General features: G+C 40.7%; 1 protein-coding gene across 7 annotated transcripts; it reads left to right on the forward strand.

Moving 5' to 3' along the window:
* The first annotated feature begins 567 nt into the window (after window positions 1-567).
* On the forward strand, window positions 568-22,873 carry nsd3 (nuclear receptor binding SET domain protein 3). Of its 7 annotated transcripts, none has more exons than XM_041999335.1 (25): window positions 568-911; window positions 3,030-3,880; window positions 5,235-5,480; window positions 5,571-5,708; window positions 5,789-5,995; window positions 6,215-6,844; window positions 6,923-7,088; window positions 7,184-7,284; window positions 7,668-7,713; window positions 7,806-7,936; window positions 8,153-8,278; window positions 8,372-8,498; window positions 8,583-8,783; window positions 10,578-10,757; window positions 11,373-11,519; window positions 14,297-14,453; window positions 16,065-16,267; window positions 16,377-16,489; window positions 16,574-16,720; window positions 16,803-16,925; window positions 18,272-18,388; window positions 18,534-18,675; window positions 18,779-18,885; window positions 18,986-19,190; window positions 20,724-22,873. In XM_041999335.1, the coding sequence occupies exons 2-25, from the start codon at window positions 3,074-3,076 to the stop codon at window positions 20,987-20,989; spliced, it is 4,833 nt and encodes a 1,610-aa protein (XP_041855269.1). In that variant the 5' UTR covers window positions 568-911; window positions 3,030-3,073; the 3' UTR covers window positions 20,990-22,873. The 7 variants fall into 7 exon arrangements, with proteins under 7 accessions (XP_041855269.1, XP_041855271.1, XP_041855272.1 ...); XM_041999337.1 differs by having other exon boundaries at window positions 569-911; window positions 5,571-5,733; window positions 5,841-5,995; XM_041999338.1 differs by having other exon boundaries at window positions 569-911; window positions 5,571-5,733; window positions 5,841-5,995; window positions 6,926-7,088.

Raw genomic sequence — 22,873 nt, forward strand, 5'->3', positions numbered from 1 at the left:
TTATTTCAAACCCATATGATTAGTAATTAATACAAAACAAAAAAGAGAAACTTTTTCATATTCTCGTTTCAAATAACAGGTCATGCAGATTATCACAGACAGATTACATTATACAAAAAAGGAGCAAAGTGAGAGGTCTCTCCGTCTCCATTCAGCTGCAGATCAGGCGAGGAGGCGTTTAAAGACCAATCACAGACCGTGGTGCAAACGTAACTAAAGTATTGGCATCATGGCGTTCTGCCCAGTGCTTACAGGTTCTGCTTAGAGAGGGGGGGAAACCATTATTAACAACTAATGCATACTGTGACAGCTACACACGAAATCCCCAGACTTTTGTTAATTTAATAAAACTCAATCAAACGTAAAGACTCACTAATGTCTTCGTTTAGTTGAGCGTAGGTGTGACTTTTTAAATATAGTGTATTGCATTTTATGCGCTGTTCCTTTTTGTCCTGTTTCAGTGTGACCCTATGAAGTAAACTACACATCCCGGAGTGCCGCTGTTGACCCCCGCAGCCCACATCTGTGTAATTTGGCGCTGAGATGAGGAGCGAGTGGGCCTTAATAGCAAACAGAGCGTTTTTGTGAAACCAGAGGAAGAGGGAGCTAGAGGTTATTATTAAGACGACAGGAAGAGGCGAGAATTGAACGTGTCTGTCTTCGACAGGGTTCTGACTAAATGCTGGGGTCCTTACATTGAGGAAGAGTCAGGCTTTGGGATTGGGTAGCGACCAGATAGCGTAACACCCCCTCCTCCTCCTCTGTTGAGAATTGCGTTAAAACGAAAAGGAAAGGCTAGAGCTTTGTCAACATTACAAGATTATTTTTTATTTTGATTTTTTTACTCCCTACAGATTAAACGAGGACTTTTTGCTGGCTGATGTAGGTGTTTAGAATGGGACACGCTGAAGGTATTGACATCTTTTCATTTCCCTGCATCTTTCGACTCGGCATCAAAATCCGTGCTGCTCCTTTGCTCTCCTCTGTAGCGACAAGCGTGCTTACAATATCTCTGTGTTGCTAACTCTCCCATTGCCTCTGTACGGGCGGTTTTTGCTCATAGTTAGCTTATTCTGGGCACATTTTCCTCCAAACCGCCAGTGATGGAGGTATAATCACGGCAGACAATTTGATTTAAAGGGGCACAGGCAGCCATATTGGCAGTCTAACGTTAGCCTAGCCAACATTAGCTTCTCCTTTCATCTTGTTTCTTGTGTGCTGCGCCTACATGCACAAATGCAATCAGTTAGATGTGTTTGACTGAAGACTAACAAACACAGTTTTGTTTTGTGCTAGGTTTTCTATCCCTTTATACTGCTTTCATCTCTGCATTTTGGCCCCTTTGATTTCAGGTAGCTTGGAGTTAGCATCGCATGAGCTACAGCATCATTCAGTTAAATAGTTTGCTCTGCGTAGTCGTTTTAAGATAAAATACGCAGCTCTAGCCAGATGTTTTTCTTCTCCATATCACATCTAAACCCAAAAATTAACATTTAAAGTCGACAGAGGTATTTAGTGACCGCTAATTGACACCGTATGGATGTTTACATTATTCACCTTTCTCTTGCTGAGCTGCCTCAGCGTGCTCACAAATTGGACCACAATGAGTGGATTAGTCCACTTCACTTAACCCTTTTCACCTGATTAATTGCTCATCACAGATATTAAACGTGTCAAGAATAAAAGAGCAAAGCAGCCACTGGCAGCAGCTCTTTGTTTTGTTTGTGATAGCAGTCCACCATGCGTTTGCGTTGATGTAATAAAAAACATTAAATTATCTATTGCTTTTGGAGAGGCGCTGCGCTCATGACTAAAGACTGTCCAAAAAGAACCTGCTATACTTCTCAATCATAAATACAGTATGTCTGCAATTTATCACAGAGTTTCAGATAAAAGATGGTGTTTTAGGCTGTCAAATTCCCCACACAAGTTAAGTGATTGTTGACTAGCATACAACATCCAGACTGCCCAGCTTTTACATGAACATTAATTTTCTGGCTTTGAGTGTTATCCAGGTTTTGATAATTCTAGATATTATGTTTGCATAGGACAGGGAGAATCTGTTTTTTCATGTATGCTTTGTTAAAGCCTCCAGTTTGTTTTTTGTTTTTTAAACAATTATGCACTCTGGGTTATTTCTGTAATCTCAGCCACAGTTAATAAGTAGGGAATATTCAGAAACATGGATTGTGATTGTCACAGCATCCCAGATTTGGTTGGAGTACTCCAGCTTCAATATCCAGGTTACTTAGAAATTGACTTTTTGAAAGCAGAATAAGATGTTGACATGTACAGCACTTAACCAAGGTACTTAAAAAATAAATAAATAAATAAATTTTAAAAAATCAGCAGTGCTTATGTTCACATAGCCACTAAATAATAATCTCAATGCGTCCAGTGTTCATTTGGTCCATGAATACAGTTCTTCAGAGCTTAAGTTAATATATTCAAATGCTGTTTATAAAAACTTAAGCTCACATTCATTTTTTTAGATGTAGGAACCAGGATTCTCAGCTCAAATTACTGTTCAGTTAATTAAATTAGCCAGTTGGTCAGTTTAATTTATTAGCAGTTAAAATTTGATTGGAAAGCTCAAACTTTCATCAAATTTTGTTGGATGTTGCATCAAAGTTGACTTTTTTTTTTTTTTTTTTTTTTTTTTTTTTTTTTTACTTCTGTCAAGTACTTAAATTTGAGAGTATGGTATGGCTAATGTACCTGGCCTAAATGTAATGTAATGGCCTAAACACTTTGTGATAAGTTATAATTTGCCTTCAGTGATTTCTTATTTGATATTACCGCAAACTACAGCCAGCGGTTGGTGGGGGGAAATATTGTGAAGCTGCTATGTGCAGTCTGCAGCATACACAGTATCTGATGGGCACTTGGATTTATAAACATGTTAGGAGAAGCTGCAGAAGTCCTTGTGATGTTAAGCTGGTCATCTCTTCTAAGGATAGATGTGAGGCTCTCGCTGGTATTTGGGTATTGTTGAAGTGACAATATGTATTGCACATTTCTGTCAACAGGTCCAGTCAAAGAAAAAGACAGTTAAGGATGCAGGAGCCCAACAATGGATTTCTCCTTCTCTTTCATGCAAGGGATCATGGGAAATACAATTCAGCAACCCCCTCAGCTCATTGACTCAGCCAACATCAGACAGGAAGGCACCTGCGACACCGGCAGTGACCCGGGTGAGGATGGTGGTCCCTCCTACGATGCTGCCCTGGATGCAGAGTTTCCTTACCCAGCGCCAACCTCCGAGGACATGCCACAGGTCCCAAATGGCTACCCGCCGGGTCTGGGTATGTACGAGCCGCAGGCCAAGTTTTCCATGTACTCGCAGTTCCCCAATGGCTCAGCTAACGGTTATGGGGCCATACGTAGCTATGGAGAGCACGGCCTCCTTCCGGTGGAGGGGACGGTCCTGAGAGGTCCAGGTCTCCAAGAGAGACCTCTGTCTCCTGTGTCTCCCCCTCTGCCCACCCATCATTCTCACCTCCACCACCATCACCTCCATCACCAACACCATACTCACCCCTTCCACTCAAACCCACCGCACATACAGAGCCACACGCAGCCACAGAGTCCTCCAGCACCGCCGCTACCCTCTCAGCACCACCTGTCCCAGACGCCTCACATCATGACCCACAATCTCCCACCTCCTCCTCCATTACACTTACCTTCCTCGAGTCCTCCTCCCTCTCTTGTGGACAGTACCCCTTCATCCCAACCTGCCCACACCCCGTCCAACACTCCTGGTGGGGTGCTGAAGAAAACCAGCTCCCCAGAGATCAAGCTAAAGATCATCAAAACGTATCAGAATGGAAAAGAGCTGTTTGAATCTGCGCTGTGCGGAGATCTGCTGCAGGAGCTGCAGGTAATGCATGCAGGCCCATATGCTTCTACACATAAATATCTGTATGAACACAACACTTTTATGTCATTTTACATTTTTTCACTCAGAAAATACATTTCTTGTAGAAAGGAAAGACAGATCTGTTCTTTTTATGAAATATAGAAAACGTGTACTTGAAGTAAAAAATTAAATTATCTGCTGTATGATCGGTTAGTCGATCAACAGAAAACTTATTAGTGAGGCGTTCAGATAACAGTCCAGGTTGATGGTTATGTGTATTCCACATAACCTGCTGCTCAATTTCAAGTTTTAAATCTCTTCTTATGTTTCCTGTTTATTTATGCATGGTCCATTTTAAAGGCTTAGATAAAAAAAAACTACAAATAAATCTAAATTGTTCAGTGGATTATACATACTATTATACTATACTTTTTTGCTTTATTGTAAATGTAGCACCTTCTTAAATTCATATGTATTTTTTTATTTTTACCATTTACTGTTAAAACAGATTACAGAATTACTAAATATGCATATAATTGCACAACAACAAAGAAAATTAGCTTCTTGAATGTGAAATTTTCTTTATTTTTGGCTCAACTGAAACATTTCCTGCTGACTTTCAAGCTACAATTATCTCTTGCAGTCATCCATAATTTTAGCATTGGCCTCGTGCCTTTCTGATTTATTTTCTTCCTATAGGAAAGGCATCTTTTTATTTTATTTTTTTAATATAATATGTGCACATTTTTAGTGTCTGCAGATAAATAAAATTAAGTGCAAGTGAAGATTTTTTCTACTGTCAGCTTTTACACAACAAATGAAAAAATATGACTAGACTGCAACATCTTATTTACTTTGCAATTGTTCATGTTCGTCTTCTTGATTTTTATTTTATTTATTTATTTTTTCAAATATTTGAGTCCAAGACTAGAAAAATGGGGGGAAAACTACTGAGATATCTGAAAATTTGCCAAGCACCTGTGTTTAATTGTCTAGTTTATTGCAGTTTTTTTCAGCCAGGCATTGAAACAGACAGTATTAATTAATGATTATTGTGTAACAAACAGAAATAAATTAAAATACTGTCTGATGATAATTAAAAAAAAAAAAAAAAGATAGAATTTTAGTGCCCGAAACCAGATTTATTTTTGAGTTTGTCTGTGAAATCCATTTTTAGTATGAATGCAGACCACTTAGAAATGACAGTAAATTTTCATTTAAGTGCACATTATATTGCAACTTTCAATAGTATTATGGCAATAGATATTGTAGAGTGTTTACATTTTAGCAGAGTTTATATTAAAAGAAAGAAAAGAAAAATGTATCTATGCATCATCAGCTCAAAAATATATATTTTTTTTCTGACCTTTGAAAGGAGTCTCAAAAAGATGAAGCCACTCAGATGCAGCGCAGACATGAAAGGAAAAAGGAGAAGAGGAAAAAGAGCGCAAAGCTGCAGATTCAGGTTCGAGAACAGAACCTGGATTCAAGCCAGACACAGGCAAGTACGACGGGCCAGACAGAGGACACCCACATCCACCCCCAGCCAAGAGAAACGCCGCCAGCCCAGTCAGAGAAGCCTCAGAAGACCGTCATCAAAACTGAACCAAAGACGCCAAAGGCAAGAGCACACGAGTCATCGTAGTTTGTTGTAAACCTGCTGTACTTGTGTGCAGATTTAAAATAGTGACTTGTTTGTTTTTATATTTAGGTTCCAAAAGTTCATCATCCATCAGTAATCCAAGAAACAGGCTTCTGTAAAGAGTTTGTAATTGGAGATTTGGTGTGGTCTAAGGTGGGCACCTACCCCTGGTGGCCCTGCATGGTCTCCTCTGACCCCCAGATGAAGGTGCACACTCGGATCAACACCAGAGGTAAAGCCCATTTTGAAATGTCCACTTTATCAGCCTGTTTCCTTCTTCCTTTTAGCCGTTTCAGTACCTAAATGTGAAAAGTTGTCCCTCTCTCTGCGGCTGCACAGGTCACAGGGAATATCACGTCCAGTTCTTCGGCAGTGTTGCTGAGCGAGCATGGATCCACGAGAAGAGGATATTCGTGTACCAGGGGAAGCAACAGTTTGACGATCTTCAGGCAGAGACGCTGCGCAAAACCACAAACCAGGTTGAGAGGCACAAAGTATGTATGAATGAATGAGTCATTCTTAAATAGGATGCAGTCATCTGACAGCAAAATACATAATAAATAAAAATGAAGCGTTTACGTAAAAACAAAAAAAACTTTTTCCCATAAGTTTGTAGAAAGCTCGCATTTATGATAATTAATTTAAATAATCCCACGCATATCGTTTAAACCATTAACAATGTTTTGTTTTGTCCCCCCCCCCCTCCCCCCTAGCTTCTGAAGCCTATCCCTCAGCGGGAGCGTGCTCAGTGGGAAGTGGGTGTGGGCCATGCTGAAGACGCCTTCGTGATGACACGCCAGGAGCGAATTGACAACTACACTTTCATTTATGTTGACCCAGACCCTAACGAAGGTCCCCCAAGCAAGAAACCCAACATCAGAACTGAGAAACGAAGCCGGCGGTCCAGTGGATCAGTCAGTAAGAAGGAGGATGTACCCGTGAAGTCACCAGACAAAGAGCAGCCGCAGCGAAGGCAGCTGCCACGGCGACAGTGCAGCGTTTCAAACACAGATGACAATACAAACTCCCAGACCTCAAGTGAAGAGAAGAACCAGAAGGGGGACCCGCGTAAGATGGTCTCACCGAAACAGAACGCTGTCTGTGATGAAAAAGGACAGCAGGATTCGCCGCCTCCTGTCAGAGCCTGGAAAACAGCCGCTGCCAGAAAGCTTCTGCCTCTGTCCATAACCATGAAGAGGCTGAATGTGGAGATCACAAAGTGTGACTGGCCTCTCCTGCAGAGAAAAAACGCTCCGTCCCCGAAGAAGGAAAAAGAAGAGGAAAAGGAGGAGAGAGTGGAAAGAGAGGCAAGGCAGCCTGACCTAGGATACTGCTCACCTGAGGTTAGTGTAACTCAGTGTAGAGGAAAAGAATAGAGGTATGACACATCTTGTAAGGTAATTTCCAAGTGTTGCTTCCAGCAGGATAGCAGAGCTAAACCAGAGCCCAGTCCTGAAGAAGAGGAGGATGGGGACGAAGGGGAGGAAGAAGGGGATGAGAGGAGAAGCTCCCCTGCTAGCCGGAGGAGTGACGAGGGAGGAAATCAGCAGACCTCTTCCCCAGGATCACAGCACAGTAGTCCACAAGGTGAGTAAACAAAGCCAGTGGATTTGCTGAATATTTCATTGTGAAGTAATTCTGTTGTCAGTGTGAAGTGCAAGTCGATATTTTTATGTTGTCAGGTTCTCAGGAGAGGAAGCTGCAGCGGCGGTCGGTCAGGAGCAAGTCTGAGTCAGAGAGAGGCAACGATCCCGTTCCTAAGAAGAAAACCAAAAAGGAACAGGTATCACTCACCCTCAGCTAACCTGCCGTTCAGACCAAAAATAGCACTGCTTAGCAAAATGTGCATGGAAGAATTTCATACCCCCCTTTCTCACATTTCCTTCTTTTTTTCATTTTCTGTCTAGCAGTGGTAGAAGAAGGAATCCAAAAATAAACAATTAAATATGAGCTCAGAAATCTCAGTTGGAGTTACGGCTTCAGATCTTTGAGGGCTTATCAGATCCTAAAGTGCTGTTAATGGACTTGAAATAATTACAAAAAAGGATTAACAGCTGGAAAGCTGTTGGTGCAATAATCTTTTCTCTTACAGCACATCAGGTGTTATCACACACATCAAAAAGACCACTTAAATAACATTAACTCTCACATTGAACCTCTTCACAGGCTGAGATGGCTCCAGAGACCACACTGAGGACAGGTTCGCAGAAAGGTAGGGTGTTCTTTCTTTCACATCTGTTCTAAAATTTTGAGTGGTGTCTCCTTATAAGTAACCCAACCGATACAATCTGTGTGACATGTTAGGAGCCAGTGAGATTTCAGATGCGTGTAAGCCCTTAAAGAAACGAAGCAGAGCATCAACAGATGTGGAGATGGCTTCATCACAGTACAGAGACACCTCTGATTCTGACTCCAGAGGCCTCAGTGACCCACAGGTAGGCTTCAGAAACAAATCCCAGCACACATACACACACACACACACACACAAGTTCCTCCTGCACACAAAACATGTTGAGCTTTAAAATTTTAGTACTGTTAATGACTTTTTTTTCTCACTTTAAAACACAAAGTTGCTTTAACGCACCATCTCTTTGCCCAAATTTGAAATCGATACAACAAAAAGTGAATACTTTAGTGAATCTGTGCTTCAGGGTTTATTTGGAAAGAGTCTGGACAGTCCAGCAGCAGCTGATGCAGATGCCTCAGATACTCAGTCGGTGGACTCCGGCTTGTCCCGCCAGGACAGCAGCACCGGCAAGAGAGACACTGTGTGCCAGGTCAGAGCTGCTCATGATTCATTTTTGTTGTTTGTTTTTAAAAAGGCTCACCCGGATTAGGTTTTATGATGTAACCTATTTTCGGTTTTCTAGATCTGTGAGGTGTACGGAGAGGGTTTAGTGGTGTGTGAGGGAGACTGCAGCAGACAGTTTCACCTGGAGTGTCTTGGTCTATCTTCCCCACCTGAAGGCAGATACACCTGCTTGGAATGTAGAAATGGTGAGTAAAAACCAACACCTTCACTATCTCCTGAGCTGAGTTATTCTCTTTACTATGACAGACTTCTCGGCTTTTCTTTTTTAGGCAGTCATCCTTGTTTTAGCTGTAAAACTGTGGGTCGGGAGGTGACTCGCTGTTCTGTGTCTGGATGTGGGTGTTACTACCACGAGGACTGTGTCCAGAAACTCCCAGGTACCACCAACAGTCCTGGTGGAGGCTTCTGCTGCCCCCAGCACAGCTGCTCAGCCTGCTGCCTGGAGAGAGACCTCCAACGAGCCAGTAAAGGTACAACAGTCTCTCAGTTTCTCTGTGGTCCTGTTTGCATGAATGGCTGTGATGAAACAAAATGTTTAAGAATATAGGTGAAACGGTGAACTTAAAAAAATAACTTCAGATTTTCTTTCCCTTTTTTCTTACTGATGCATTTTGAGTGTTTGGTGGCACAGCCTTATTTGAAAAATCCAGTTCCACCTCAAAATAAAAGGCCTCAGTTTGGTTCAAGTAGGATGCATCTGGAAGACTGCTGGAGAAACAGGAAATGATCTCAGTGTTCTTGGTAATGTCTTTAGATTATGTTGCATAATACCAATGTTTAATATTTGAAAAACAGAGAACATGCAGAGTTTCTAACATAGTTTTGGTGTTTTGAGATGAACTAATACCCTAAGGACGCATTCACACCAGGACAGTCCAGGGAGCTTTATATCGATTGGGCAGGAAATGTTGAGAAACGTCACGTTCATTTGTTTTGGTTTGTTTTTACACTGTTATTTAATCAAGTCAGCGGTATACAAGTTTAGTCCCCGAGAGCTGCCGTCTGGCAAGTTGAAGAAGTTTCTCTGTTTCAGCACACCGGATTCAAATGAATGAGTCAGTAGCTACTTTTAGATGGACGAATTTTTCACGTATTAGGTTAATGCTTTTGACATGCTCAGTACCTACTAGTAAGTGTTTTTTTTTTAGTTTATTTATATTACATGACTGATGTGCTCATGTAACGCAGCTATTGATAAGCTGTTAGAGCCATTTAATTTGATTTAGGTGTGTTAGAGCAGGGAAACATCTAAAACCTGCAGGAATGTGGCTCTCAAAGACCGAACTTGCCTAACCCTGACTCAAGCGGACCACAGTGCCAGGACATCATCACACAGTCATAACTGCTTGCTAGGGGTGAGCTAGTAGCTCATTGTTTGGACCAAAAACTGCTCATTAACAAATGTATTCAGTCTTTGGGTTTCTGTTTTTACTTTGGTGTTCAAACCCAACCCATTTTTACCAGAATCTCCCCAGTATAAGCAGCAGGCGAGTCAGTTAACTATCCAACATGTTGCTGTACGATGCATGTTATCTCACTCCCTCTCTTTGCCTCACTGGATAGTCCATTTTCTTTCACACTGTAAGCAAACACAGGGTTCACTTACAGGTGAACCGGAATCCACAAGTTTCAAGAAAAAAATACACCATTTTCTTATTTGATCAGCTCTAAAGTCAGAATAAATATACCCCAAAACTATGTTGCAAGGGTAAAAAAGACAATATCAATAACAATAATCACATAATCAGACAAAAGTACCAGTTGACTGGATCAAGACCTATTAGAAACAACAAAGTTTTTGCAATGCTGTGGGTCAGCAGAATGAGACAGGAGTAATTCTTTAGTTCATCAGAGCAGGCTGTGTTCAGGCATTAGAATGAAGATGTACGTGTTCAATCCCAGTGGGCCTTCATCGTGTTTTATTGATCAGAATTATACAAATGGACCAAAATATTAAATCTTTAGCTTTTTGCACAGTGATTTGGACAGTTTGGGGCTCCGTTTCATGTTTTGGGTGACCGATTTTTTTGTTGTTGTTGTGTAACCATGACCAAAAGTCTCCAACAGCTTCTCAGTTTAGTTTCACTTGAATAATTTGTTGTCCAAAAGGCTACGTTATCTGTTGTTTTACTAATATCTGTGCAGCTCAAGTGTAAAGAAAGTTAACAGCTGCTGCATGTCCAGTATGTCAGAACTTTTCGCCTAATGTAAAATCAACACTGTGTATGGAGAGAAAAAAAAACCAACTTCTGCTTCTCCTCCAGGTCGTCTGATTCGTTGCATCCGCTGTCCGTTGGCCTATCACACCGGCGACAGCTGCATGGCGGCAGGCAGCGTCATCCTCACCCATCACATCATGATCTGCAGCAACCACGGCAGCGTCAAAAGAAACGGCCTCGTCACCTCCCCTGTCAACGTGGGATGGTGCTTTCTGTGCGCCAGAGGTAAGGTTTCACAGCTGTACACACGACAACCCCTCCATCCCCCATCATCAGCCATGATTCAGCAGTGACCCCTGACTAGACCACAAGTGTTGATTTTTGCTTCCTGTGTATTTTTATTTTTCCCTTACAATGGAGCGCCAACATTTCAGCCTCTACTTCCCCCTTTTTTCCAAAGCAGTCAGAGCTCCAGTTATTTTTTATGGGCGAAAATTGAAATCTAACATACTGAGTTTAGATATCGTACATGTTTTGTGTTTGGCGTTGTTCGTGGATAGCAGTGCTGTGAGATGTTTGTTTTCCATCACAATACTAAAAGTATGAATGACTCAGGCTGTTACGTTGCACTCCTCTAGAAGAATTACATTTTCTATCAACACTGATGAGGGAAATAGATTTTTTTTTTTCTTTTTGCTAGTTTAGACCTGACACTTAACAATAAGTTTAGTGCATTGTGTGGCCTTTTTGTGTAAGGACAACCGTTTTGTTTTACTCTTTTCTGTTACAACTGTGTGCGTGTATGAGGCTGTGCATATATGTTTCTCTTTTGTGTGAAATTTGGCTAATTTCGAGTTTGACTGCGGCTCACCCCCGTCTCTTCCTGTGTGTCTTGTGTAGGGCTGTTAGTGCAAGACCTTACTGACACCATATTAAGTTCATATGCCTATAAGTCCCACTACCTTCTGACTGAGTCAAATCGTGCTGAGTTGAAATTACCTATGATTCCCTCTCCTTCGTCAGCTACCAAAAAGAATGTTGGGAAAGGTAATTGAACAGTTTTTCTCTTTCTCCTTTGTCCCACTAGTTTGTGTTTGTGTTGTGCCTGCTCCCATTCTGATTTAGTTCCCCTTTTTGCACACATCTTTCATTTCAAAGCCTTGCTGTGCAAAGTTAATTAACTGATTTAAACATGCAGTTAATTTAATGCAGAGTGGCGCAAAGCGACTTCAGCCAAATTCAAGCGACGAGTGGACCTCTTGCAAGAATCCTTTTGGGATCCTCTTCCCAGACCTTGCTTTTTAAGCAGCGTATAAGAAGTCACAACATAACATATTATGCATAACAAATAACAGTTGGAAAAGTACAGATGTAAATGGCAATAAGCTATACGGTGTCCTGATGTTATGCCTGTTGACTCGTTGTCTAGCTGTAATGGCTAAATATGATGCTTAAACAGAACAGAGTCATTGGTAATATTATTACTAGCATCCCTGCTTTTCCTAATCTGACAAGTAAAACAAAAAATATTGCTTCTGTCAGCCTAATGAATGCCACCTGCTCCCTGCATATTTATCATGAGAGCTTTATTTGTGTAAAGCTAGAGCTGAAAAGATATCTTCAAGATAAAAGGTACAGTAGCAGCATCCAAGGGGGAGAAATCACCAGGAAAAATATAAATCTAGCAACGTGTTTTCTGACCTACACTGAATTAGAAATAGATAGGAATGTTGAAGATATTCCAAAGTCAAGTTCACTTACTTTGCTTTTTTGGGAACTTGTGACCTGCACTGCTTTTTCAGCAGGTGTCAAGTGACCTACATGGAAAACCGGTGTCAAATGACAACAGGTGGTCAAACTGTATAATCCTCCTCACTGGTGCTGAGAGTGGTGTGGCATTGACAGTGAACTTTAGTTCAAAATTATTTTATCACACGATGCCGTCCTGTGCAGACGTAAAGGCTCTAAAGTGATGATGCACTTAAAATAAAATGTTGCCGTATATATTTATACATTTTATTGATTTATGATGTATAACAAACTAGTACAACCTTTGGTCTCCTTTACACTTGTGCATTGTTTTTCAAGGTGTCATGCAGCTTGCTTGAAACTTCTTGGAGAACTGCCACAAATCTGCAGACATCTTCTTTCTATCCTTTTTTTATTGCCAGACTGACTCCTTGATGTTAAGATCAGGGCTCTGCAGACTCCTTGATCTCCTTACAGCTGAAGATAATTCTTTATTACTCCTGCTGTACAAGTTGGCAGATGGTCTCATAATAAGAATTTACTGGGCCGATGAGATATCTGCATGATGGACAAAGATCTGAAGCGCCTTTAATTTCTGCACAGTACTATATGTCCATATATGGATTATATGAGCTTAAAGATTGTGTAGCAAAGTAGTTCAAACTTGAATTAACAGATGCAGGTGGCAGTGGACTTCTTCAAATCTTGTCACATTCCTTTATGAATATTTTGGTCTATTGCTTTTATTTAAATATTAATGTTAATTTCCGTTATCTAAACTACATTATATAAGTTCAGAAACTTAAATGAACATGGAGAGGTCTTTGGCTTGTGACTGATCCTGACTTCTCTTGGATTTCGTTCACTAATTCAGGTGATAATGAGTTGTCACTCGTGTGCCACTGTTCTGTTAATGTGAGTGGTTCTTGCATTTGGTCCATTCTGAGGTTGATTGTGTGTAACCAGTCAATCTGGATATACATATATATGTTGCATTTTTGCAAAAAAACATGAACAAGATGGTTCAATTTCTCTTTGCGAATATATAATTTGTCATCAACTTGCAGTAGCTCTGTACGATGCTCTGTGTTAGCTTAGCTTGTGGTTTGTGGATCTTCTCACGGCTGGAGGTGCACGGCTTCTCTGCTTCAGCACTCTGGGCTTGTTTTTGATTTGAAAGGCTTTGTCCAGCGTCACCTCCTTTGTGCTGACTGCAACTAAGTTTTAGTTTCTTTTTTTTTTATTTTATTTTATTTTTGACTGAAATATTTAGAAATGACATTTTTTGCTCCCCTTTTTTGAGCTTTGACCTGCCTTGGATGGAATGTAATTGCAATTGGGACAAGATTTAAGCAATGATGTGTTCCCAGGATAAAAGCGATGAACTTTCTCTTGAATTTTGATGTCAGTATTATATTTCATTACAACAGATACCTGGAATAGCAACATGATTCCATGCAAGCTGGTCTGTGCAGGATGTGATATGTGATGGGGCTTCACTGGCAGGACTGCATGCCTGCTTATTGCCAATACTGTGTTATTTGAGCGTAACCCTGATTAATTTCTAACTTGCTGGCTGACTTTATTCCAGTGCTGCCGCATGTATTTCCCATATACTGGTCTTGGTACAGTGCTCTGAATCTGATTGCCAGACACGCTGTTACTGCAGTGGAAACTGTAACCAACTTAGGAACCACTTGCAGGGGTTTTAAACTATTGTCAGGTTTTTTCATGTAGTGCTGCCGTTACAGGAACACTTAGTCCAGCAAAAATCTCATGCTGTTTATTCTTTTATTCAGATTAATGACCAAATCGTACTCTGCTAGCTTTAGATATATTATTTAAATTACAAGAACACTTTTTTTGTCTCACATTAGATGTGAAAAAGTGTAATTTAAAATTTGTAGTGTTTGTATGTTTCTTAGGCTTGTCTGCAAATGAGATTCAGAGTTTGTCCAGGTATTAAGATGCATCACCTAATCATACACTCCTCCTCTCTTTGCATACTCACGTCCCACAACGCATGCACACACACACACATACATACACACATGTTTACATCCATACAAATGTAGGAGGCAAGTTGCTGTGCTGCGACTCATGCCCAGCTTCCTTCCACCCGGAGTGTCTGGAGATGGAGATGCCCGAGGGCGCGTGGTCCTGCAATGATTGCAGGGCAGGGAAGAAACCCCACTACAAACAAATTGTCTGGGTCAAACTGGGCAACTACAGGTAGGCAGAGAGCATTGATCACAGACTGCTGAGGGTTATGCTTCTATCACTTTGTGGTATGGTTACTTTTAAATGAAAAACTCTGGTGATATTTCTAATGAAAAGATCAAAATTAACTAAATTTAACACTTAGACTCAATTTGATTATCAAAAATAAAGACTGTTAGGACTGTTACATTTGTTGGCATGTTCTTTCATTATAATAAACATGAGCCCTGTACTTTTATTATCATTGTTTTAAGTCATACTGATGTACTTTATGCTGTACATCTGCTGCAGGTAATGAGAACTTGAGCGTGGCAGAAATCTAACACACTGTTGGCTCTGATCTTTTCAAAGCATTAACTGACATCAACAAAAATGTCAAAATATCACCAGCTTTTTCGCTGTTCTTCAACACTTTTGCTTCACACCTCAGACAAAAACAGGATGTGATGAAGGTAATCGGGACATGCTGAGCAGAGCATGGCAGCGTTGCAGTTTTCAAACATGCAACACAATCCTGAAATCTTTCAGACTTTTTCCACATAAGCTGTATGTGAGAACACACTTGTTTACATCAGATGCACCAGACTTTTTGCAGAGTTCACCCAGCTTTCTAATACTAAGTCTAGTGAATGATCCCACATCAGATTATTCATGCTTTCCTGTAGGTTGCTGTACTAGATGCATGCATATATTTAAAAGTGTCATCATTATGGAGCCTCATATGCCTTCCTCTCTTTGGTCTGCCTCCTCTCTTCTTGTTGGCCCAGAAATTCAGCCACTGGCAAAACATTTTGAGGAATGTTTAGATTCTCGTATTGCAAGGAAAGAAAGAGTTATAACAAAGATGCACAGGTGTGTCCTTTGCAGAAGTCTTTTTGGCGTCTGTTTACATATAAAGCAGGGGCAACCCATTAATAACTTGATTTGAATTAATTAAAAGTACCAGTCGAATGTTTGAACACATCTACTCATTTAAAATTACTGCACATATGAGTCCAAACTTTTAACTGGAACTGTTTCTGTGAGAGGTGCATTAACTAACACTTAATTCTTCTCTGACAGAAACAATCAAATCCAGGGGTAGGTCTTTAACACAACCATGGACAGATAATGCAGTCATATTACCCCTCGTATTTTATCAACATCAGTTTGAAATGACAGCTCTGAAGCAAGGATGTCTCACTTTACCACAAAGCCTCTTTCCTCATTGAAAGGATTCCCAAGTCGAGAAGATGAATCAGCCAGCGGAATGTGAACAAATAGCTCCGAACAAAGCTTTTATATTCACCAGTGTTCATGTGTGAAAGCATCTTAACTGTGAGCCGTGCTACAGTTTATTGTCCCCTGGCATGACGCTAGATTAGAATCTTTCCTTTTCACACAGAAAATTGTTCATAATCCCAAAAGTAGCATTTTAATTGATCAGGCATGAAGATCACTTGATTAAAATTCATATAAAAAATACAATGTGTGATTTTCTTCCTTTTTTAAATTCTTTAACAAAAGTCTTCAGAAGAAAGAATTAGAAGCCACATATGTTCTTGAAAAGATTGCTCCTTATGATTAGTTTTTTTTTTACCATACTCTCTCTTTCTTATTACCCAATGTCTCACTTCCTGCTAGGTGGTGGCCAGCGGAGATCTGCAACCCTCGCTCTGTGCCATCAAACATTCAGAGTCTTCGCCACGATATTGGGGACTTCCCTGTCTTTTTCTTTGGCTCCCACGACTACTACTGGATCAACCAGGGCCGGGTCTTCCCCTACGTGGAGAATGACAAGAACTTTGTCACGGGTCAGATCAACATCAACAAAACCTTCAAAAAAGGTAACAGCTGCCCACAAAGTTTCTTTTTACCACACGTGTAATCTGTTATTAGGTTATTTCTTACAAGTTCTAGTAGGAAATGTTTTCTGAGATATTATTGATGTTTCAGCACTGGAAGAAGCAGCTCGGCGGTTTCAGGAGCTTAAGGCTCAAAGGGAGAGCAGGGAGGCTCTGGAACAGGAACGCAACTCTCGCAAACCTCCACCTTATAAATTCATCAAGGTAATGACATCATGGTGAGGACAAATGTTGTTTAAATATAAATAATGTTCTTGAAATTATTTTGATTGTCTTTTCCTATAACAGTCTAACAAGCCAGTGGGTAAAGTGCAGATGCATGTGGCCGACTTGTCAGAAATCCCACGATGTAACTGCAGACCAACAGATGAACATCCTTGCAGCCTCGATTCCCAGTGTCTCAACCGCATGCTGCAGTACGAGTGTCATCCACAGGTCCGTCTTTGTGCTTGTTTTCTTTTTAGAATGAAGTGATCAAATTGCACGGCCTAACTTATGTTTATATTTCTGCTGTTAGGTGTGTCCTGCAGGAGACAACTGTCAGAACCAGTGTTTTTCCAAACGGCTGTACGCAGAAACTGAGGTGATAAAGACAGAGGGGCGTGGCTGGGGCCTCAGGACAAACCAAGCACTCAGGAAGGTGTGCACCGAGCCCGATGTTCACACTCACCAAAAACACCAACTTTTAGCTGTGACAGATTTTTATTTGCATTGATTATCAGTCCTGATAATAATTGTCTTTGAGATATCTAGGTACTGAGTTTGTCATATAACAAAAATATGTGTAGTAACTTCTTGGTCAAACACGAATTATTAAAGTAACCAAGGCATCAAAATATTAAGAAACTGGGCAGTGCTCTCATCTTCCAGTTATCACCTACCAGGTGAAAAATAAGGCAGGTGTTGGTTGTGACCCTCAACTCTATCACTGTGTCTGCACAAAATCAGTGAGATGAATCATACTGTAGTTACTCCTGAATTTTTGGGTCTCTGCGTAGATGTGCAGCCTTTCATCCTGCTGTGCTGCATTGCTGGCTTCACAGAATTAATCCACAATGACGCAGGTTAGTCAGTACAGTCCAGTGGAACGGTCAACCACCAACCATAAATCTGAGTCTCTAAACTGGTGTGTAGCCAGATCGGTGTTGGGGCAATATTTCATCTGTGGGCCACAGAAAATGAATGAATTTCTTTTTCATTTTAGATATCCTCTGCAGTTGGGATAAACAATCCAAGTTCCATTAATTCTGTCATCCAGTAAAGATGCATTTCTGTGATGAAGTCAGAAAAGTTAGCTTACTTGTTGTCAGATTCAAAGCTAAATGGTGTGATTGTCTTAATAATTGACTCAGCCTTCAATGTGTTCATTGCAATCCAGCATCTGCAAACTCTTTAAAGACCTGATTAGTCAACCAGTGCGTCATGCCACGCAGTGAATGGTCATAATTTCTTCAGTGTGTATTGAGAACAGTACTAGTCAAAGTATCGTGTAACATTACAGTGAGCCCAGTGAGAAAAGAATTAATTGGTTATTTAAATTCACAGTATCATTAGAGAAGCTACAGTTAGATTTGAGCCTGTAAAGAGATCAGAAGTCAGTGACAAATATGTTTATCGAAACAAGTATTTCAGCCTTAACATTTCCCTTTATGTTACTTTCTTTTTTGTATTGGACAAGTGGTGACTAAAGGCTGCGCCTCTTGTAAATGGCTTATACTGCACCGACTCTTTGGTGCTACAGCAGTTTCCACAAATATAACAGCACAAAGGTTTTTCATGATTTTTCCTGGTTGACTGATTTCAACCAGGAAATTATAGAAGACACAATGTTCAGAGGCTTACAGGGTCAGCGACTCTCAAATGCTTGTCTTATTTAATGTTTTTTTAACTCTCATTCCCACTCATTACTCATAAGTCATTGTGGATAACTGCCATCTGTGGTGAGGCTAGATTGATGTGAATGTGATGTTTGTTTTATTTCTCCAGGGTGACTTTGTGACTGAGTATGTGGGAGAAGTAATAGACTCAGAGGAGTGCCAGCAACGAATCAAACACGCCCATGAAAATCACTTGACCAACTTCTACATGCTCACACTCACCAAGGTAAGCTCCAAAGAGTTGATAGCTGGTACCAGAAACACTCATATTCTGCCAGGTTTATGAGAAGTAAACAACCTGTAAACCCTGAGGCATTGTTTACAGGAGAGCATCTTTGACTTCGCCTCTTAACGCCTGTGTTTCCCATCAGGATCGTGTGATAGATGCAGGCCAAAAAGGAAACTCGGCTCGTTTTATGAACCACAGCTGTAGCCCAAACTGTGAAACCCAGAGGTGGACGGTAAACGGAGACATTCGCATCGGACTCTTTGCTCTCTGTGATATTGAGGCTGGTGAGTTCACTGGCAACGTGGGCGCTCCTCTGTTAACATTTCATGCTCTCAGAGGGAGCTGGAGGCTCCATTTAATATGGGTCTTGTTTTGATTTCTCTACAGGCACAGAGCTGACATTCAATTACAACTTACACTGTGTGGGCAACAGGAGAATGTCCTGTCACTGTGGGTCTGACAACTGCTCCGGATTCCTTGGGGTGCAGCCGACGGTGCGGACATTTACCTCCATTATCACAAATCCAACATTATCCTCCCAACAAGAAAGCTGTGTTTGAAACTGTTTCTTTGTTTTTGCAATGTTTTCTCCAGAGTGCTGTGGTGCTGGAGAAAGAGGAGAAGGCCAGGAACGCCAAGCTGAAGCAGAAGAAGCGGAAGCTGAGGCCGGAGGGCAAACACACACACGAGTTGTTTTGTTTTTGCTGTGGAGAAGGAGGAGAACTGGTGATGTGTGACAGGAAGGAATGTCCAAAAGCATATCACCTGCTATGTCTCAACCTCACCAAACCACCATACGGTAAAGGATCAAGGTTACTTTATTGAGACCTGTGCGTAGATTTGTTTTGCAGAAGGTTTTCATAGCAAAACACACAATGAACCTGACAGACAGGTACTTGATCGAGTGACAAGATGAAACAAAAAACAAAACAAAGTGCTCAGTGTTCCGCCATTCACCAATATAGTAGTAATAATAAATAAAATAAGTAAGATCAAGATATAAAACAACTACAACCACTCAGAGTGCGCAGACCTCCACCAAGCCATCGTAATTTTGTTTTTTTGCCAATTATTGTAGACATTATTTTTTAGTTAGAAGCTCTAAAATCTATCTTTATCTCCCCATAGTACAGAATCCTTTAAATAAATTCCTGCATCAAAGTAGTGATCCAGATCACCCCCCAAAAACTGATCACCTGTTCTTTATTCCATTTCTGAGATTTCCTTTAAACTTAATCAAATTCCATCCACAACTTTTTGAGTTATGTTGCTAACAGACAGACAAACACAACACTGCCAGATACATGACCTCTGCCTTAGCAGAGGTTTTAAAAAGGAAATGTTTGATCCTTTTGGCGTCATAGTAAAGGCAGCCCTTGTGAGATTTGTCAAGGTGTATAAATATCAGTATATGTGTTGTTGGTGAAGAGTAAAGGAAGGTGGTACACAGCATAAATGACAGGTTTCAGGCTTGCTTAACAAAAAGAAAATGCTTTCAGGATGAATATAAATATTCATTTAGAATGATGCAGCTGCAGCTCTAAACCTCTATCAAATCATTAAACATTATGCAATCCTTACCTCTGCAAAGGCCAACTCTGATAAAGTGAAGCAGAGCAGAGAAAACAGTCTGACATGTCTGGTTTCTGAGCAGACAGTTCAGAAAAGGTCTCTAACACAGTTGTTTTGGCACAGTATCCCAGTGAGATCTAAGGTTTTAAAGGTTAAAGTAGATACAACTAAATGTAAAACAGATGCTGAAGGACCAACTTTTTCACCAGCACAAAATAAAATAATGTATGAAATCCAGTATAACTGACATTTTATCCACAAGTGAAAGAGTTTTTGTTTCTTGTGCTGGAAGCTGGGCACTGAGCCGTTAAAGGCATGTGTGGACGTCCAAGAGACATATAGGGAATAAAATATACCGTATATAAATAAACTTGATTTGTATGGTGCATGTCAACCTCTTTTGACTTCTTGAAAGGAGAATTTATCTTTAAAATTAGCAATATGGATTGTATTAAGACTAATAATGAATTTTGTTTTCATGTCGCATTCAGTGTCGCATTTAAAGTCTTGCGTTCTGTTAAGAGTTATTCAGGTGTCTGGAGTTGTCTTCATTAAGCGCAAACTATTGTCTATTCTATGATAAATGTAGCTCAGAAATACAATATATTTTGTCCAGTGTGCAATAGTTAACTATGTCCATGGTTTCAAAACTTTTTGGACCACAACCTCCAAAAAGCTGTCCTAAGTATTTGTGGAGCTTGGCCTCAGACACAGCTGAATGTCTGATTGTCTCCATAGTGACTTCTCTCTCTGTTTGCAGGACGCTGGGAATGTCCGTGGCACGACTGCAGTGTATGCGGGGCCCCAGCCTCATCTCTCTGTGACTTTTGTCCCCGCGCGTTCTGCAGGGATCATGAGGCAGGGGCGCTCACAGCTTCCTCTATGGACGGCCGCCCCTGTTGCTCCAGCCACAACCCGCTCAGTCCACTTGGCTCCAGCTCCAGTTTGACCCAGCACCGCCACTCTGCTCTGAGCCCCATCAGAGTCAAAGAGGAGCTGGAGGCAGGCCAGCTGACCACAGAGTGATGCCACAACTCCCACAATACCTCATTCCCCACTCTGGAGTGCGCTCTGACCTGCAGCAGTGCACTCTAGAGGGGAATACAGTGCTTTCTGACCAATGTGATGGCTACTATTCAGAGCCGCAACATGCTGATTAACACTTGAGTGCTGTTTGCGGTGAGAGCAGAGTGACTGAAGTGACAGAGGAGGTGACGATGCATAATTGTGCCGTTTTCTCTTCTCTTGCCATAAAACGCCACCACTCACACTCTGCAGCCTGCCTGCACCTATCGAAGCTCCTAGACCACCACCGCATTGTGTTTGTTTTCTTTATATTTGTTTTTATTTGTTTTGTTTTTTTTCACAGCTGTGGAATCCATAAGTGTTGTCACATCGTCAGTTTTGGCACTTTGAAGAACTCAGTGAATGAGTGAGGGGTAGAGAGAGGACGAGGACAACAAGGAAAAGTCCTCTCCTTGTTTATCTGCTGTAAACTGTGGTCAGCATCTCACATCATGATGGAGAGCAGCCAGCTTTTCTTCATCGCCTGTGAAACGTTCTGTCATCCTACTTAACTCCTCTTGTAGAAAAGGAACCAGGAAATGACTGATTTTGTGCAATTCTTTTTTTTTTCAGGACCACACTACATTCCAACCTTCCTTAAACATGGTTTTAATATACTTATGGGTATAGATGAATATAATTATATACAGTATCTATGTTTGTTAATGTTTACAGACAGATTCTCTCCCGTCATCCCGGTGAGTGGTGTATTACGTTTGTTTGTTTAGGTGTTGAACATTACACAGACTTCTTTGTGAAAATAGTCCTATTAAGGTGAAAATATAATGGTATATAGTGTAATGGTATGACATTACGAAGTACTTGTGATTTCATATTACCAGTCTCACTCGCCATTGTGTACATAATTTGCTCACAATATTGTAAGTACTTAAAGATCAGGAGGGACAGAGCCTCGTCTCTCTTGTTGCTCCTGGAAGAAGGAAAAGCTTTTGTAAACTAGACGGATTCTTGACGTTTTCTTATTTGAGTTACACTCTCACATGTCCTCCAAGTAGTTCCTGTTATCTGTTTAGTAGAGGGAGGGGCCCAGCTTGTGATCACTGGTGCTGTCTTAAAGTATTGTTGATAAGCCTTAAGTTTGATTCTTTTTAGTTTGGCTGTAGACCATTTCAGTAATTTCATGTCACTCGTGTACTGTGACGGTTATGTTTGTTTTTTTGGAAGGTTTTTGTTTTGCCAAACTTCTCTGAATAGCACTTTCACTCGGCTCTACACGATTTAGCTAGGGCAAATATACAGAAATGTATATTCAAAGAACATATGACAAGTGTTTGAAAACCGATACCTCTTCTTGTAACATTGGAATTTAAACTGTCTTTTTTTTTGCCTTTCAGTCAGAAATGTGGTAAATGCTGGGTCTTTTTTTTTATTTTTTTTTTATTTTTTTGGCCATGAGAAAAAAAAAAGGCCTAATTTGTGTTTGTTTTTGTTTGGCAAGTAGAAATGACTGCTGTCCCAGCACCGTACAACGTGGTCCTTGGTGCCCTCTAGGGGGCGATTTGTCTGTTTCCACCTGCAGTAGAAAATCCTCAAGGCTGGGCTTTATGTAAAAAATAATGATCTAACAACAGTCCAGTATAATGTACAAACACAAACTTCTGTACAGTGTTTTTAATCGCTCATCTGTCAAATCTAAATTTTTTGTATTTATTGCACCATATTTTATACTGATTTCTTTTTCAAACACCAGTGCAGTAATTTGTTTCCCTCCTCACCAAGGTGCAAGCAAAATAGACAATTGAGAGAAGAGAAAAAAAAAAAAACATGGGGAATTTTACATAATATGCCTGTATTTAGTCCTTTTCTTACATTTGGTGTAATGAT

This window comes from Melanotaenia boesemani, chromosome 11 (genome assembly GCF_017639745.1).
Source record: "Melanotaenia boesemani isolate fMelBoe1 chromosome 11, fMelBoe1.pri, whole genome shotgun sequence".
NCBI classification, from domain to species: domain Eukaryota; kingdom Metazoa; phylum Chordata; class Actinopteri; order Atheriniformes; family Melanotaeniidae; genus Melanotaenia; species Melanotaenia boesemani.